Source organism: Pristis pectinata, chromosome 4 (genome assembly GCF_009764475.1).
Source record: "Pristis pectinata isolate sPriPec2 chromosome 4, sPriPec2.1.pri, whole genome shotgun sequence".
Classification (NCBI taxonomy): Eukaryota; Metazoa; Chordata; class Chondrichthyes; order Rhinopristiformes; family Pristidae; genus Pristis; species Pristis pectinata.
Genome location: NC_067408.1, coordinates 34,285,921 through 34,300,337, shown reverse-complemented (window position 1 = coordinate 34,300,337; position 14,417 = coordinate 34,285,921). Strand labels below are relative to the sequence as shown.

Below are 14,417 nucleotides of genomic sequence, written 5' to 3'. Positions count from 1 at the left end.
TCACCATTTATAAACAATATTCCATTTTTTAAATCAAAGTACGAAATCTCCCATTTTTCCACATTATATTTCATCTGGCATGTTCCTGCCCATTCACTCAGCCTGTCCATATCCCCCAAAGCTTTTCTGCATCCTCTTCACCACTTTCACTACAATAAGCCACTTTTTTGTTTTAAGGAGTCATGAGTGTCTCAAGGATTTCCTGGAATGGTTAGCATCCCTGCAGCTGGGGCAGTTAGTCTACCAAAAGTATTTTTATATATTTTTACTTTTTTGTGAACCTTCTAACTAAATTAGCTTAGTATTACTAAGCCTCATCAACCCCTGTAGCTTTAGGCACTCTAACTCCACTAGGGTTAGGTACTCCAGGTTGGGAACCAATGTTCTAGAAAAATGATATCACTGGCTCATTTTACTTCTATTGTTTAGAAAGCCTGTAGCAGTACAATAGCTTCCCCCACTTTCTGTGCAGGCTGATGATCGTATCCAATAGCCTGGGCATGCGTTCATTTTAAGGTGGAGGCAGGTAGGCTTGTTATAGAGGCATCTTGCCTGAGCGTCTGGCACTAATCCATTAGAAAAAAGGGAGCCAGAGGCCCTTAACACATTGGAGAGAAAATTTAATTAAAAATAATTTCTCACCGGAAAATTGGCGCAGTGTTTGGAGACAATTTATTCCCTCTGAGAGAAGAAGTAGCTAATGCGTGCATCAGCACTGTGCTGGGATTTCAGAGTATCTTGGAAGCTTGCATATGACCTTCCATTCTGTTTAAAGAAGATGAGTATCATAAAGATAATGAGAGCATACTGATGCTTTGCACAATTGTTGGAAGGCATTACTTAGGGGCTGTGCCATATGTTCATTCATCCATGGTGCCAATTGTGAATGGATTGCAAAACTGTGGTCTTGTTTGATCTTGTATAAGACTATGAAACAACTTGAGGAAAGCAGTCAAATCTTTTATATTCAATGGGATAAAAAGTGCAATGTTTTAATTTTCATAGATTAATGAATTCATAACATAAACAGTTAAAATTACCAGGAAAATTATTTACATGTGATATACATGTGTTCCTTCAGAATTTAAGGAAAATTCACTTGCATGCAGCCCGCAATGTTCCATTCATAAAAATTAGTAAGAAAAGTATCAATGATTACCCCTGCATTATTTATTGATATTTCAAGAGTTCAAAACAAAAAAAAAATCATTTCTAATCTTTAGTAGACTGCAAATCAGTGATTGTAGAAAGGCACTGTTGCAATGTTCAATTTCGCAAGTATATTTGAACTACATCTGTGTTTAATACCTTATTACTGACTTTGAGTGATATTGTTGGTTCTTAATTTTAAGATGTCCCATTTTTAATAAAAGTTTCAGTGAAGAGGACACTTATCTCGACCAAGCAGGATTTTTTAAAATAAAATTGAGCTGCTCCTGAAAATAAGTAACAGATGCTCAAGGGAATTATGTGCTGATAAGTAGATATTTCTCATAGAACTCTCTATCAGAAGTATTTATTGTACAAATTGTGCACAGCAGCATAAGTGTTCAAAAATAACTCAGTAGAAACTGAGTAACTGGTTATTAGATGGAACTTGCAGCATAAAATCACACTCTTTAGCTGCTGGAGAAGGTTAAGACTTGAATCAACTATTTAAACAAACTCAAGTCATTCTTCAGAGTACAAGAATATGAGGAGTTCATTTAGCCCCCCACTCATGTTTATCATTCAGTGAGATCATAGTTGATTGGTGGCCTAACTCCACCTTTTCCTCATGTTCCTTAATTCCACGTTGTATTCCCCACAAAGTCGATTAATTCTTACTACTGCAAGCCCACATAGTGAAGTCTTGATCAAAGGTCAATGGCCTTTTTTCATGAGCTGTTTTTATTCTGTTTCTCGCTCTGCAGATGCTGCTGACCTGTTGACTATTACCAGCATGTATGGTTTTATTTCAGATTTTGCTTTTGAATTGTCCTTACCGAGGTGCAATCACGATTCTTCAGGAACTAAATCAGAAAAAGCTGGAGACATACAACAGGGTCGGGCAGCATCTATGAAAAGAGAAACGAGTGAAGACCCTTTGACCTGAAACATTAACTCTGTTTCTGTATCCACAGAGAAAGATCTTCAACCTGAAATATTAACTGTTTCCCTTTCCACATATATTGCGTGACCTGATGAACGTTTCCAGCATTATCTGTTTTTGTCCTGTATTTCCAACATCTGCATTTTTGTCTGATTTTTTTTCATTTATGTTTCTCCAGATGTAGTTTAACCAAGGCTTAATATGGCTCCTATATCTTGTACCTGCTTATACTCCTGTCCTTTAGATTAAAAGGACAGCATTGCAATATTGTTTTGATACTTTTTGGTCCTCTCCGTGACTGGTACAGTTGCAACACGACAGTTAAATAACCAGACTAGTAACCAAGAGGCTAACAGTCTGGAAATAAGAGTTCAAATCCCATCTAGGCAGCTGTGGAATTTAAATTCAATTAATAATCTGGAATTTTAAAGAAAATAGTCATTAGTACATTGATGACTACAAAAACCACCAGATTGTCGTTAAAAACCCATCTGGTTCACTAATGTCGATCAGGGGAGGAAATCTGCCATCCTTGCCTGGTATGACATATGTGTGACTCCAATGTAATCAACTTTTAAATGACCTCAAAAGTGGCCTCGCCAACCACTCAGTTCAAGGCAATTAGGAATGGGTATTAATTACTGACCTTACTGACAACACTCAAACCATAAATAAATATAAATCTTATGATCTATATACACAATGCCATGTTGTATATAAAAAGATATTAGAAACTGTATGGCCCAGTCAAACCTCCTCTGTAATTCAGTGAATCTTTATATACTAAAATGTTCCCACAAGATCCAAATACCTCTTGATTCCCTTGGTGCCCAAAATCTATTGATCTCAACCTTGAATGTACTCACATAACTGTATAGCATCCACAGACTCTGAGGAAGAGAGTTCCATAGGTTTACAATTTTAAGTAAATGTCATCTTATCTCAGTCTTCAGTGACCAACCCAATTATCTTGCATCTTTGTCCTCTTGTCTTAGATTTTCCATTCCAAGGAAAGCCTTCCAGCATTTAGTCATGTTCCTAATGGGAAAATGTGGGGTTATTCACTTCCATAGAAAGAATAGAGAAACAATGTGTTGCTTAAGTGGTAGGAAAGTTGTAAATGTTAGGTATGCATTGTGATCTGTCTGCTGGTTTGAGAGTGCCAGACATCAAAAATTCCGCTAAAGCAAACAATTAAGATATCAAGTGGTCTGTTGACCTATATTGGGAGTGGGTGGGAGCACAAAAGCAAGGAAGGCTTCCTGAGATTTTGCAAGGCTTTGATGAGACCTTACTTTGAAGTCTTGGTTTCCATAGCTTAAAAAAAATCAAAGTCAAAACTGAGTTTATTGTCATATGCACAAGTACATGTTTGCACGGGTGCAATCATAGGCACATAGCATCATATAAGCATCATTCACAAGAAAAAGATAAAGTAACCATAAATTATACACAATTGTTACAAGAAAGAACACAATTAGAACAAGAAAAAGCAGAGTCCATTTTAGTGCAAATTGATCAAAGCGGTCATAGTGTTGCTAAACTGTAATGATTATGGTTTTGCTGGTTGGTTCAAGAACTGAATGGTTGAAGCTGTTCTTGAACCTGGTGGTGTGGGACTTCAGGCTTCTGTACCTCCTGCCCAATGGTAGCTGCGAAAGGATGGGTTTGGCTTGGAGTCAGTGAAATATAGATTTACTCCATTGACTCCTGGAACAGCTGAGGCAGTGGTTTGGGGATGAGAGTAGAGCTATGAGGAGAGATTAATGAATATTACTTGTACTCACCAGAGTGCAGCAGAAAAAGGAGTGGCCTCACTAAGACATGAGATTCTGAGGGAGATTGTCAGGAATTAGATCTGAAGGGCATTGTCTCAGGATGTGGTTTTGATCAACTGGGGATGAATTGAGGAGCCATTTCTTTATTCAGAGTCTTGTAAGTCTTTGGAATTATATATTCAATGCTGAAATTAATAGATTTTTTGACAAACTAAATGAGAGGATATGGGGATCATGTAGAAAAATTCATGAGACCCAAGATCATCCATGATATTATTAAATGGCAGAGCAATCTTATAGGATACTTTGACTCTTATTCTTAATGTTCTTTAAAAATCTTGTCTATCTAAATGAGAGCACCTCTCAATCTGAAGCTACCTCTTAGAAACCTGCAGTGCAAGCTAATAGGTCAAGGTGATTTGTTAGTGTTTAGTCCTCTTCAGTTCTGCAATATTTTTCTCTTCAGTGGCTTTTATTATGTTCCTTAACTGCTTTTAGACCTTTGGATCCACATTATTTCTTTGATGTTTATGGTGTCTTCTTCAGTGAGGGCAATTACAAGATATTTACAAGATATTTGATTAATTCCTCAGCCATTTCTTCATGCTCTTCTGTTGCTTCACTACCTTCAGCTCTCCAGAATTTAGGTCCAAATTGATTGATTTTATTTTTACCGACACATCAATCCATTTGCCACTAACAATGTCCACGAGTTGCAGATCTGATGATTTATTTCTAATATCATCAGATGCTACTTTTAACATTATCTCACATTGTTTTTGAAAACCCTTATAAGTAAATATTGGCTGCAGACAGTTAGTCTTGAATAATGCATCCTACCTTTGCTTTCAGGTAACATATTCAATGCTAGTGAAATTGAGTAACCAAATATTTGTTGAAAACAATAGATCAGAGAATGTTATTCTATGGAATATTCATTTAATTCTTCTAAATAATATTTGTTACCAGATAATGCAGCACAAAATATGAATCTATGCTTCACTGACTTCAAAAGTGGTGTACTGAATAAGCTTAAGCAATTTTTAATAATTGAGAATTTTCCCTATTTTAAAAGATCCATTAAAGAAGTTAACTGCAAAAGTCAAAAATAGAGATGCGATGTATGTTAAAAACGTGAAATAAAAACAGAAAATGTTGGAAATAAATTAAATCCTAAATACCAGAAGAGGGGAGGGGAAAAAAGTGACTGAAAGATCTGTGAAATTTCAACTCTTATGGCGTGCTCTTTGCATAACTGAACTCCTTAATAAAAAGTTGAACTATCATCTTTTTTATTTCCATAAGGATGCAAGACAAACTGACTTTCAATTTATGGAGCAAAATAACTGTGGCACATCTTTAGCAGGGCCATGTGCTTTCAAAATCCCTTATCTGATCAGGCAGAAGATTTGCAGCAGTCTGGATATTCCAAGTTCAAGAGGAAGTGACTGGAGAATGCTGGCATATAAATTGAAGTTGGACCGGTGAGTTTGAATGCATTTATACAATTGTCCTTTTTTAAGGTTAAAATTCTGGTGTGCATTTTTACCACTTTCTTTTAATGTGCAGCATGGATTAAAAATTGTAAAATTACTCTCAGAGAGAAGTCTAGATAGAGGGTATAGGTATTTATTACTATTTCACATTTAATAGTCTAATTAAGAAAACCCTATCAAGACATGGTTAACACAAATTAAAAATATATGTACTATAGAACAGTACAACCCAGAGAGAAATATGACTATTAATAGCATCAAAGTAACTAGTAGAAAGTAAGCAGTTGATTTTACTAAATCTTAATTATAACCTATGAATGCAATTAATAAAATTGCAAATAATTGTTACGATGCAAATCAACCAATAATATCGACTTTCTGGAATTATATTACAACATTTTTAACCAACTCTAATGAATGTTGATTCAGCCACTTCTCTAAAACAAGGTGCTGCTTGGCAATTCAAAATCCCCATGCTTGATTAGAATAACTGGTATATTTGAAGCTGTTAAGAGAGCCAGGCACGTGCATCTTTCTGATTTCAAAGTATCACAGTATTTTTACTTCCTGATGACTTCCATTTAAATCCTATTAATATTTATTTATATTTGGGTATGTTTGCATTTTCATGGCTTTGCAAAAAAACTATATTGTCTTGCTCAAGCAATGCGCTTGTCCTAAATGTTGCTAAGTATAATTAATTTCCAAGTTACTTTGAAATATTTATCTGTTAAACTATACTTAGGCAACCTCAACTATTGTGTTTATAGGAGTGTTGTTTATTTTTATCATTCTTGTGTGCTTGAATTTCTCAGAAAAAGATGATCAGTAACAGAAATCAAAGACTATTGCATGGATTGCAATCTTCCTTCTGGGTTCTCTCTGTGTATTACCTGCTAATGCATAGAGCAAACAGATAGGCACAGTGAGGTCCAGTGGCATGAAATGGGTCCTGATACACGGTCTTGACCCAAAACATCGACTATTCCTTTGCTTCCACAGATGCTGCTTAATCCTCTGAGTTCTTCCAGCAGTTTATCTTTGCTTGGCATAAAACACACATATATGGCCCAAGGATGGTCCAGCCCAGACGTGCAAAGCAGACCTTAACAAGATGTGTAATATTTGCTTTGCTCTACCTCAGAAATCCCATCTGAGTTAGTCGTAGCCCGTGAAATCCAGTACTGGGAAATGGCTTCAAGTAGGTCCACTTTAAGCAAAAGACATATCCCTTACATCATTTCTTCCTGAGGCCTCCAATCAGTCTTTCCCATTGTGACACTCTCCTCTATAATAACCCCCACACTTTGGGCATCATACACAATACATTTTTACACCAGTGATTCTTGGGAAAAATAACTGTTTCACCCCCAAGGAATTTCTGAATTGAGTTACATAAAATGAAAGGTTACATTTTCAGTTATGATTTTTATTGAGCCCACATCCTGAATATGAATAATTGCACCAAACAGTCAGCAATCAACAAACAGTCCTTAAGTAATATTATTTTGAGACATTTGAGTATATGTTTGTGATGGCAAGACCTAGAATCAGTTAAGGATAAATATAAAAAATTCTCACCACACTTACACAGCATCTGCAACATCTATCAGAACTTAAATGATTAACCTTACATACATTTGAGTCATAATGTCAGGTAATATCTGTAGTTATGTTTCCCCTCATTCAGAAACTCTTCAGGAGGCTCTTAAAGACTTTGGCACAATCTGGATTTGTGAGGGAAGATAAATGACTCGCACCTAAGTTTTATTCAGGGTCATATCAGCTTTTTAGCTAGGAGGAGTATCAGAACAATCAGTAAAGATGTGGGAATACGTAGCCAATGAAGCAGCATTTGTGTGCCTACTTTCACGATGAATCTTTGGGCCGAATTGAGCTGGGTGGCGACTATTCTGCTCCGTCATTGTGCTCCTCGTGGAGGAGTCCAGTGATGGAGCCCCAATGTGCTGGCATACCCCTGCATTATGTCTCTCCAATCCTGGACGAGCCTCCAGAAGAAGGATAGGTGCAGTGACTTGTTGATTTGAATGGGGATTTGTAGCCCTACGGTGTAGATGGGAAAAGATAAATTGAGTCATTTATTTTACTTAATTGTAATGTCTTTAATAATTTCCTTAAGTTTTAATATTTTGAATTCTTAAAATATTTTTTGTTCCTTTTTAAAAAATATTTATAACAGTTAATGATTTTTAAGTATCTCTGAATATCAAAGATATTATATAATGTGTTGTAATTATGTGTTACAAACTGTTTCAAGTTTTGTCAGGATGTGAGGCTCTACCCCTATCCCAGGATTTGCTGCCTGTCAAAGGTTGTCAGTGCATTCCGGGGCAGGTCTCAGCCCTAAACTGCTTGTGACCCAGCTGCTTTGACTGTGGACGTGGCAGAAGTGCAGAGGGTCAGATTCTGGTCAATGTAACCTTTTTCCTGATTTGATTGTTGAAAACCAAGGATGTGAAAGATAAAATATATTCACCTCATTATGATGGTAAATAATTTTCTGAATTAAAGTCCCATGAATTTAGTAATAAAATTGTTCTGAAGCATGTCTGTTTTTGTATTTTCATAGGTATCTCAATTATTTTGCATCAAAAGCCAGCCCTACCTCGGTGATTCTTGACTTATGGGAAGCTCAGCATTTGCATCATGGCAACCTGAACCATCTTGCTATGATCATGGCAGAAATGGGAAAGCAAGAACCAATGATTTTTGTCGTGTCTGAGGCAGAATGCTGAGGTAGTTTCAATATGTTATTGACAAATTGTGAACATTAATTTTAAGAGAAAACATTCAGATTCAACTGAAGTGTTGCTTAAGCAGTAACTCTCCTCATCCTAAACAAGATTAATCTATTTTCAATGGATTAAGGCTTCTATGTAGATTTGCTACTTTTGTGAACAAACATTCATGACTGAAGTGGATTTTGTACTAAGTTATGTTCACTAATTCAAAAAAGGGCTTCAAAATAATTGCTGTTTGGCCCTGAATGGTTCACTGGATAATTATAACTATATCACATTTTGTAGTGCAGATCAAGAAAGGAAGGCCCTATATTCAGTCCCTTCCACGTTGTTAAAATGATAAATTGTAACTAGGTTGGCAAAAGGGTATTAGAATTGACCTTAGGATTCCTAGGCTGGATAATGGAAACAATGGACAATAGTTCCTGCTCTTGATTACCAAGTTACATTAGTTATACCTGTGTTTGTGTGTGTGTGTGTGTGTGTGTGTGTGTGTGTGTGTGTGTGTGTGTGTGTGTGTGTGTGGAACAGCACTCTGCTGAGGTGGTGAAGGACATAAGTGTGAGATGCACGTTTTAAATAAGCCAAAAGAGGGAAAAATTAGTGGAGAGCTAATTTTAAGCTTCACCTGGCTGATAACCAGATGGATTGGCTTGTCAACCCACTGTTAAATGGCAGGTTTCACCTAATGGCAGAAATTCATTCTCCAAGGCTAATGTCCAGGCAGTATAGTTGAAAGTTTTAGATTGTTACACATCACACTGATACTGATTGATTTAGTTCAAGAAGGTCAGCATCACAGTTATAACACATTTATTTGCCATTTTATTTCTAATCATTAGCATTCATTTTATTGAACATCTCATCAGATATTAATACCGTTTTTCACATTAACCTGTTTTTTCCTTAAAACTTACATCAACAAAACATAACCATTTGGTACTTTTGATTAAAGACATTTGTCTAAGTAGAATTTAGGCTAGACCAACATATACAAAGTCTTTTATATCATTTCCTCACAAGCTCTATTGAAAGCCTTTACCATTCATTTACAGAACTCCACCTCAATGCTTACTTACATATCCAGAAATTATGATGATATGAACTTGCAATAAATTTACACCTAAAGTTTTGAATATTGCTGGACTAAGTCGTATTTTCTGGTACATTAAAATTTTTAAATTAATTTTATCTTATCTCTCCTCTCTGAGATCTGCATTATATTTCTGTACCTTTGAATACATCTTTGGGCATCAGAATGAACTGAATTGAACATTTTATGACTGCATTTCCTTAAGCATTATTTAATGTACATTGGAGATGGTGTGATGGATTCAAATTTTACTTTACTTCCTTAAGAGGAACTTAAGGAAGAAATAGCATGTCATGCTTTCTTGGGGCTCCATGAGTGACATCACTATATGTATCATGCACATGTTATGCTTTTGCCTTTAACAGAAGTTGGACCTCAAAACTTCACACAACAATAATGGTTTCAGTTCAAGTAGGAGCACATTGTGATAATTTGTGCTTTCCTTGTTATTTAAAGAAAGAGATTCTGCTGACATTGTGCGATCTGATTGGGCAGTTTCAGAATTGACTGCAAGCTGCTGAAGCAATTTCTGAAGTCCACATCTTACCTACCAGGGACTGATTTCTTTCAGTGTTTAACTGCTGAGACATTCCTTCCGTGTGCTCTTCAGTGGAAACACTTCTGTCAGCATTCCACTACTCGAGGTGTCACTATGGCTGTCCAGGATGGGTCAAGGAACTTGAGGCAGTCAAAAACTCATCTCCATTTCTGACAAGTTGGTGACACCCACAGCATCTCTAGAGATAGCACATCCCATCTGGACTTCTCTGAGGTACATTGCATTCAGAGGTTTGGATTTTTTATGGCTTTCAGTACTGAGATCTGCAGGAAGACCTTTAGCTATGCTCTCATGCCTGGACTGCTCATTATCTAGGGGTCAAAGTCATGTGAATGCTCACCTTCTCTACTGCAATATTTTTCCAAGTGCCAGGTCTCCCGGCATGCTACTCACTGCAGCATCAGAGGTCACCCAGGCATTGTAATTACTGAGAACTGATTTTGTTGATTTCAGTGTGGTTCAAGTGGCAACTCAGGAATTGAGAATTGCTAGCAGTGCAGGGAGCTGTTAGCCGCACATCCGTGTTCAAAAGACACAAAAGACGTCAAGGGGTAGGGGGAGAGAGCAATTTTATTGAATGGTTGGAGCAGGCTCAGGCTTTTAGCCTACTCGTCAATTTTTTTTTTGCAAGGGACTTGATATTAGTGAAATTTCTGGGTCTATGTATTATTTCGAACACTGATAGAAAAAGAATGAGGGAAACAAAGGACTGCAGATGCTGGAATCTAGGTGAAAAAAACGATGATGCTGGAGGAACTCAGCAGGCCAGGCAGCATCCGTGGAGAAAAGCAGGCGGTCAACGTTTCGGGTCAGAACCCTCCTGAAGAAGGGTCCTGACCCGAAACGTTGACACCCTGCTTCTCTCCACGGATGCTGCCTGGCCTGCTGATTTCCTCCAGCACCACCGTGTTTTTCATCTTGAAAAAGAATGATTTTGAAGTCAGAAACTTTAATTTGTTTTCTTGCTGATTCTCAGCAAGCTTTATCTGCTTACCACAGGTATTATTAACAATTCTGCTTAAATGGACGAACAGTTGGAGCAAGAGAAGCAGCGGCTTTAACAATCAGCAGTTAGATCTATTGGTGGATGGCAGTGGAAAGGGCTGCCCAGGCACAGCGGTAAAGGGTAGGAATCACTTCTGGATCTATCAGTGTTGGAAGCAGTGCATCAGCAAATGGCACTTCCCCCAGTACCTACTGCAGGCCTTCATACTTCTCTGCAGCAGGTTTGCTCTTTGCTAGGCTGGGAAGTCGGTCTTTCTCAATGATTGTTCAAGTTATTTTAGCCTGTAAGTAGTTTGCTATTCACTCTTCCGAAGCTGGATCTGAGAACATCACCCTCATCTCTTGAAAGGTGGAAGGAGAATGGGGTTTGGAGTGTGTCAAATGTTCAGGGAGGACAGCATCAGGGATGATGTTGCTGGCACTTACCATTTCAGCCACCTCTATGCAGGTCTGCTGAAAAGTTCCCTCTGTGGATGTTGAATAATGACACTTCCTCATTACCTTCACCTCACTCATAACCCTTCAGGACAACATCAGAAAATCTGAAGACAGCCCTATGATCAAAATCAAGCTTCAGTGAATATCATCTTGCTTATTGAAGTGCATTCCTTCTTTAAACGGTTCCCAGGAATTCCTCTAGAAATTGCATTACCAACTTAGGTGTCATTAGGCAACTTCTTTCCGGATACAATTGGGTAAGTTGTCTGTCTATCATTTTGAAAGGCCGTGCGGTCAAAAACACTCTCCAACATCATGAGGGCTTCCTGTTCTCTTGGTACTTCTGTCTGATTTATGCCTCCAGTTAAACTTGGGGCTTATATTATCTCTATTGCATTGCTTCTAATATTAATACTGTAAGTTAATCTATTTCAACAATGCACAGTATGACAATAAAGGTAGGACGCAAGCAAAGTTCAACTCTTCATTCGCACTCATCAATATTCTTGATGAATACTCATTAAGATGGCTGTTAATTTTCTTAATTTTATCTATATTTAGCTTTACATTGTTTTTCATATATCGCGACATGAATTAGAAATGATGTTACATTTAAAAAACATAGTTCTCTTGGGGAATATTTAAACAGAAGATGGAAAGGATATGTTACGAATTTTCCAATTAGGGAAAAAGATCAGAACCTCTTCTCTTACAAAATGAAGACACAGACAAGTCGATAAATTAGAGGGCAATTAGTGTTAGCTGTTGACAAATTACTCGAGTCTGTAATAGAGGATAACATTACCACACACGTTGGAGAAGCAGGAGAGAATCGAGGTTGGTTAGAAGACTTCCAAAAGGTAAGCAAATGTCGAAATGTCTTCTGATAATTTTTCCCTTTCAGAGCAAGGATTTGGGGATTGAATTGTGTTTAGGGTTATGTATTCACACAAAATAAATTTAAAGGAAATCATCGTTAGGTGGGAAGCACTGTAGATGATTTTTTTGGAATACTCAACTGATACAATAAGGGCCCATTGCCCCATCTCTTGCTTATCAGGCAGTATGGACCCTATTCATTTTGAGACCAGCAATGTGTTATATTTACACCCAGATCCCAGTCAGGAGATGTAGTTTGTTTTATTTACTTACAGAGAGTCAGTTTCTTTCTTCACTATTCTCCCACTGGCTAAAAATTCTCAAAGAAAAGGACAAAGGGAACAGACAGCTGTTAAAACATGAGCATGCAAGCTGTAGGCCCAGGGCCTGGAGATAAAGATGCAGGAGGTCAGGTTTTATACTTAGAAGTAATCTGAAAAGAAAGCTAATGCCAAAAATATCAATCAACCCAGGAAAGAAACACAACATGTGGTTTGTTATTCTCCTTTGCAAGGACAGATGTGCGATTAAGTAAGCTACAGCAATTGACATGTGACTTTTGATATTCACTTTCTATCCCGAAATTACATAAAATGAGCAGCTTGGAAATAGTCCAATTGGCTCACTGGTCTGTGCTGCTGATCACGCTTCAAGAATTTTCTACCCTGTAATCTGCCTCAACTCAGTCTTTCGGTACATCTTTCCACTCCCTTTTCCGCAATATATTTGTATAATTTACTTTTGTAATTGTCTTTCTTAATCACGTCCAACAGCAGTGAGTTTGATGCCCTAGCCAAACTCTTGAGTAACAAAGTTTCTTCCTAATTCCTGCAGTCCACTATGCTTTCCCACTGTTACTGCCCTTCAGAACCTTACTGCACCCAGTTCAAGGACAGTATTGTGTGTATGGATTCTATCTCCCACAAGTGGAAACATTGGCCCAAATGTTAACAGGGACAGGTATTCAAATTGGATACTAGGAAATCTAGTTTTAACGTTTTATTTTTCAACAGAAAGTCAGCCTGATTGACAGGGTTCACTGCCAGGCAGGGTGGGGGAGAACTCCTGAGCAGGCACTGGCGGGGGAGATGTCGGATCTCTGATTCTGGTGTGGTGTGCGTGATGGGAGGGCTGCAAAGCCAGGGCAGCTGGTAGGCTTGATGGACCAGGTATGACGTGCTCAGTGGGCCTAAGCTCCCACTTTTATTATTATATCCAATCGGTTGACTGTCTTCTTGTTCTACCTTTTTATTAAATTTCAAAGTGGACTTGTCAGAGTTGGATTTGAGATATTAAATGTTTTCACCTCATCACACCCTAACCCACCCACAATTCTCTTCACATCTATCCTGTCGAAATCATTCATGATTTTCAAGACCTGTATCATGTTTCCTCTTTATCAAACCTTTTCTGGAAAAATGCACCAATCTGTTCAATCATTCCCACTGGTACAGAAGAAATAGGTAGGCCATTAGGCTCATCATAGATACTCTGCCATTCAGGAAGACCACAGCTGATCTTCTACCTTAGCGCCACTTTCCTGCATTTACCCTTCATCACCTACTTCCATTGATATCTGAAGACCTATTGATCACTGTCTATAGCCTTTCCCTCCTACAGTTCTGATACCAACCTTATTGACCGTTTAGGTATTTTTCTGCTTTTTGTGTGCCCTGTGCTATAGCAGCCTGAACAGTAGAGTGCCATGTACATGATCCTCTGACATAATACTACTTCACATATGGTGCCCTGTCATTTGTCTGCTGCATTTCACACTTAGTGGAATGCAACATTGATTTCAAGTCCCCTCCACCCCACCCACCCTCATTTTTAGTACTTTCTGTTCTCCACCATTCAGTTACTGTCATTGTCACCCTTTAATCTAATCCTGAACCTTACCACGTTATGATCACAACCATTATAAAGTTTTCCTACTCTTACTTTCCTGCCTGATATAGCTTTCCAATATGATGTGGAGATATTCTCAAAGTTAAGCGGTTAGTAGTTCTAATCAAGAAATGGTTCCAGCTCGCAAGCATTCAATTGTAACTGGAAAGGCATTAGTCTGTAATATAATTTCAATACTCATCTGCTCCCTTGGGTAGTCTTAAAAAGATCCCCACAACACTATCTGAAGATGAGTTCTTGCTAGTGTTCCGGCAACAGTTATCACTCAACCAACAAAGAAATTATTTGGTGATTTATTTGTTATTTCTGAGACATTGGTGTGCATGTATAGACCACTTTATCTCCCAAACTGTAATGACAAACACTTTTCAAAATTACTTCAATGGTTGTAAAGCACTCTGGACATC

At 37.8% G+C, this 14,417-nt stretch overlaps 1 protein-coding gene across 1 annotated transcript in view; it reads left to right on the top strand.

The window, feature by feature from the left end:
- unc5a (unc-5 netrin receptor A) overlaps window positions 1-9,359 on the top strand; it is a 354,681-nt gene extending 345,322 nt beyond the window's left edge. The window contains exons 15-16 of the mRNA XM_052013762.1: window positions 5,176-5,354; window positions 7,957-9,359. Of these exons, the coding sequence (XP_051869722.1) occupies window positions 5,176-5,354; window positions 7,957-8,122 (345 nt within the window). The 3' untranslated portion in view covers window positions 8,123-9,359. The remainder of the gene's footprint in view (window positions 1-5,175; window positions 5,355-7,956) is intronic.
- Window positions 9,360-14,417: the final 5,058 nt, after the last annotated feature.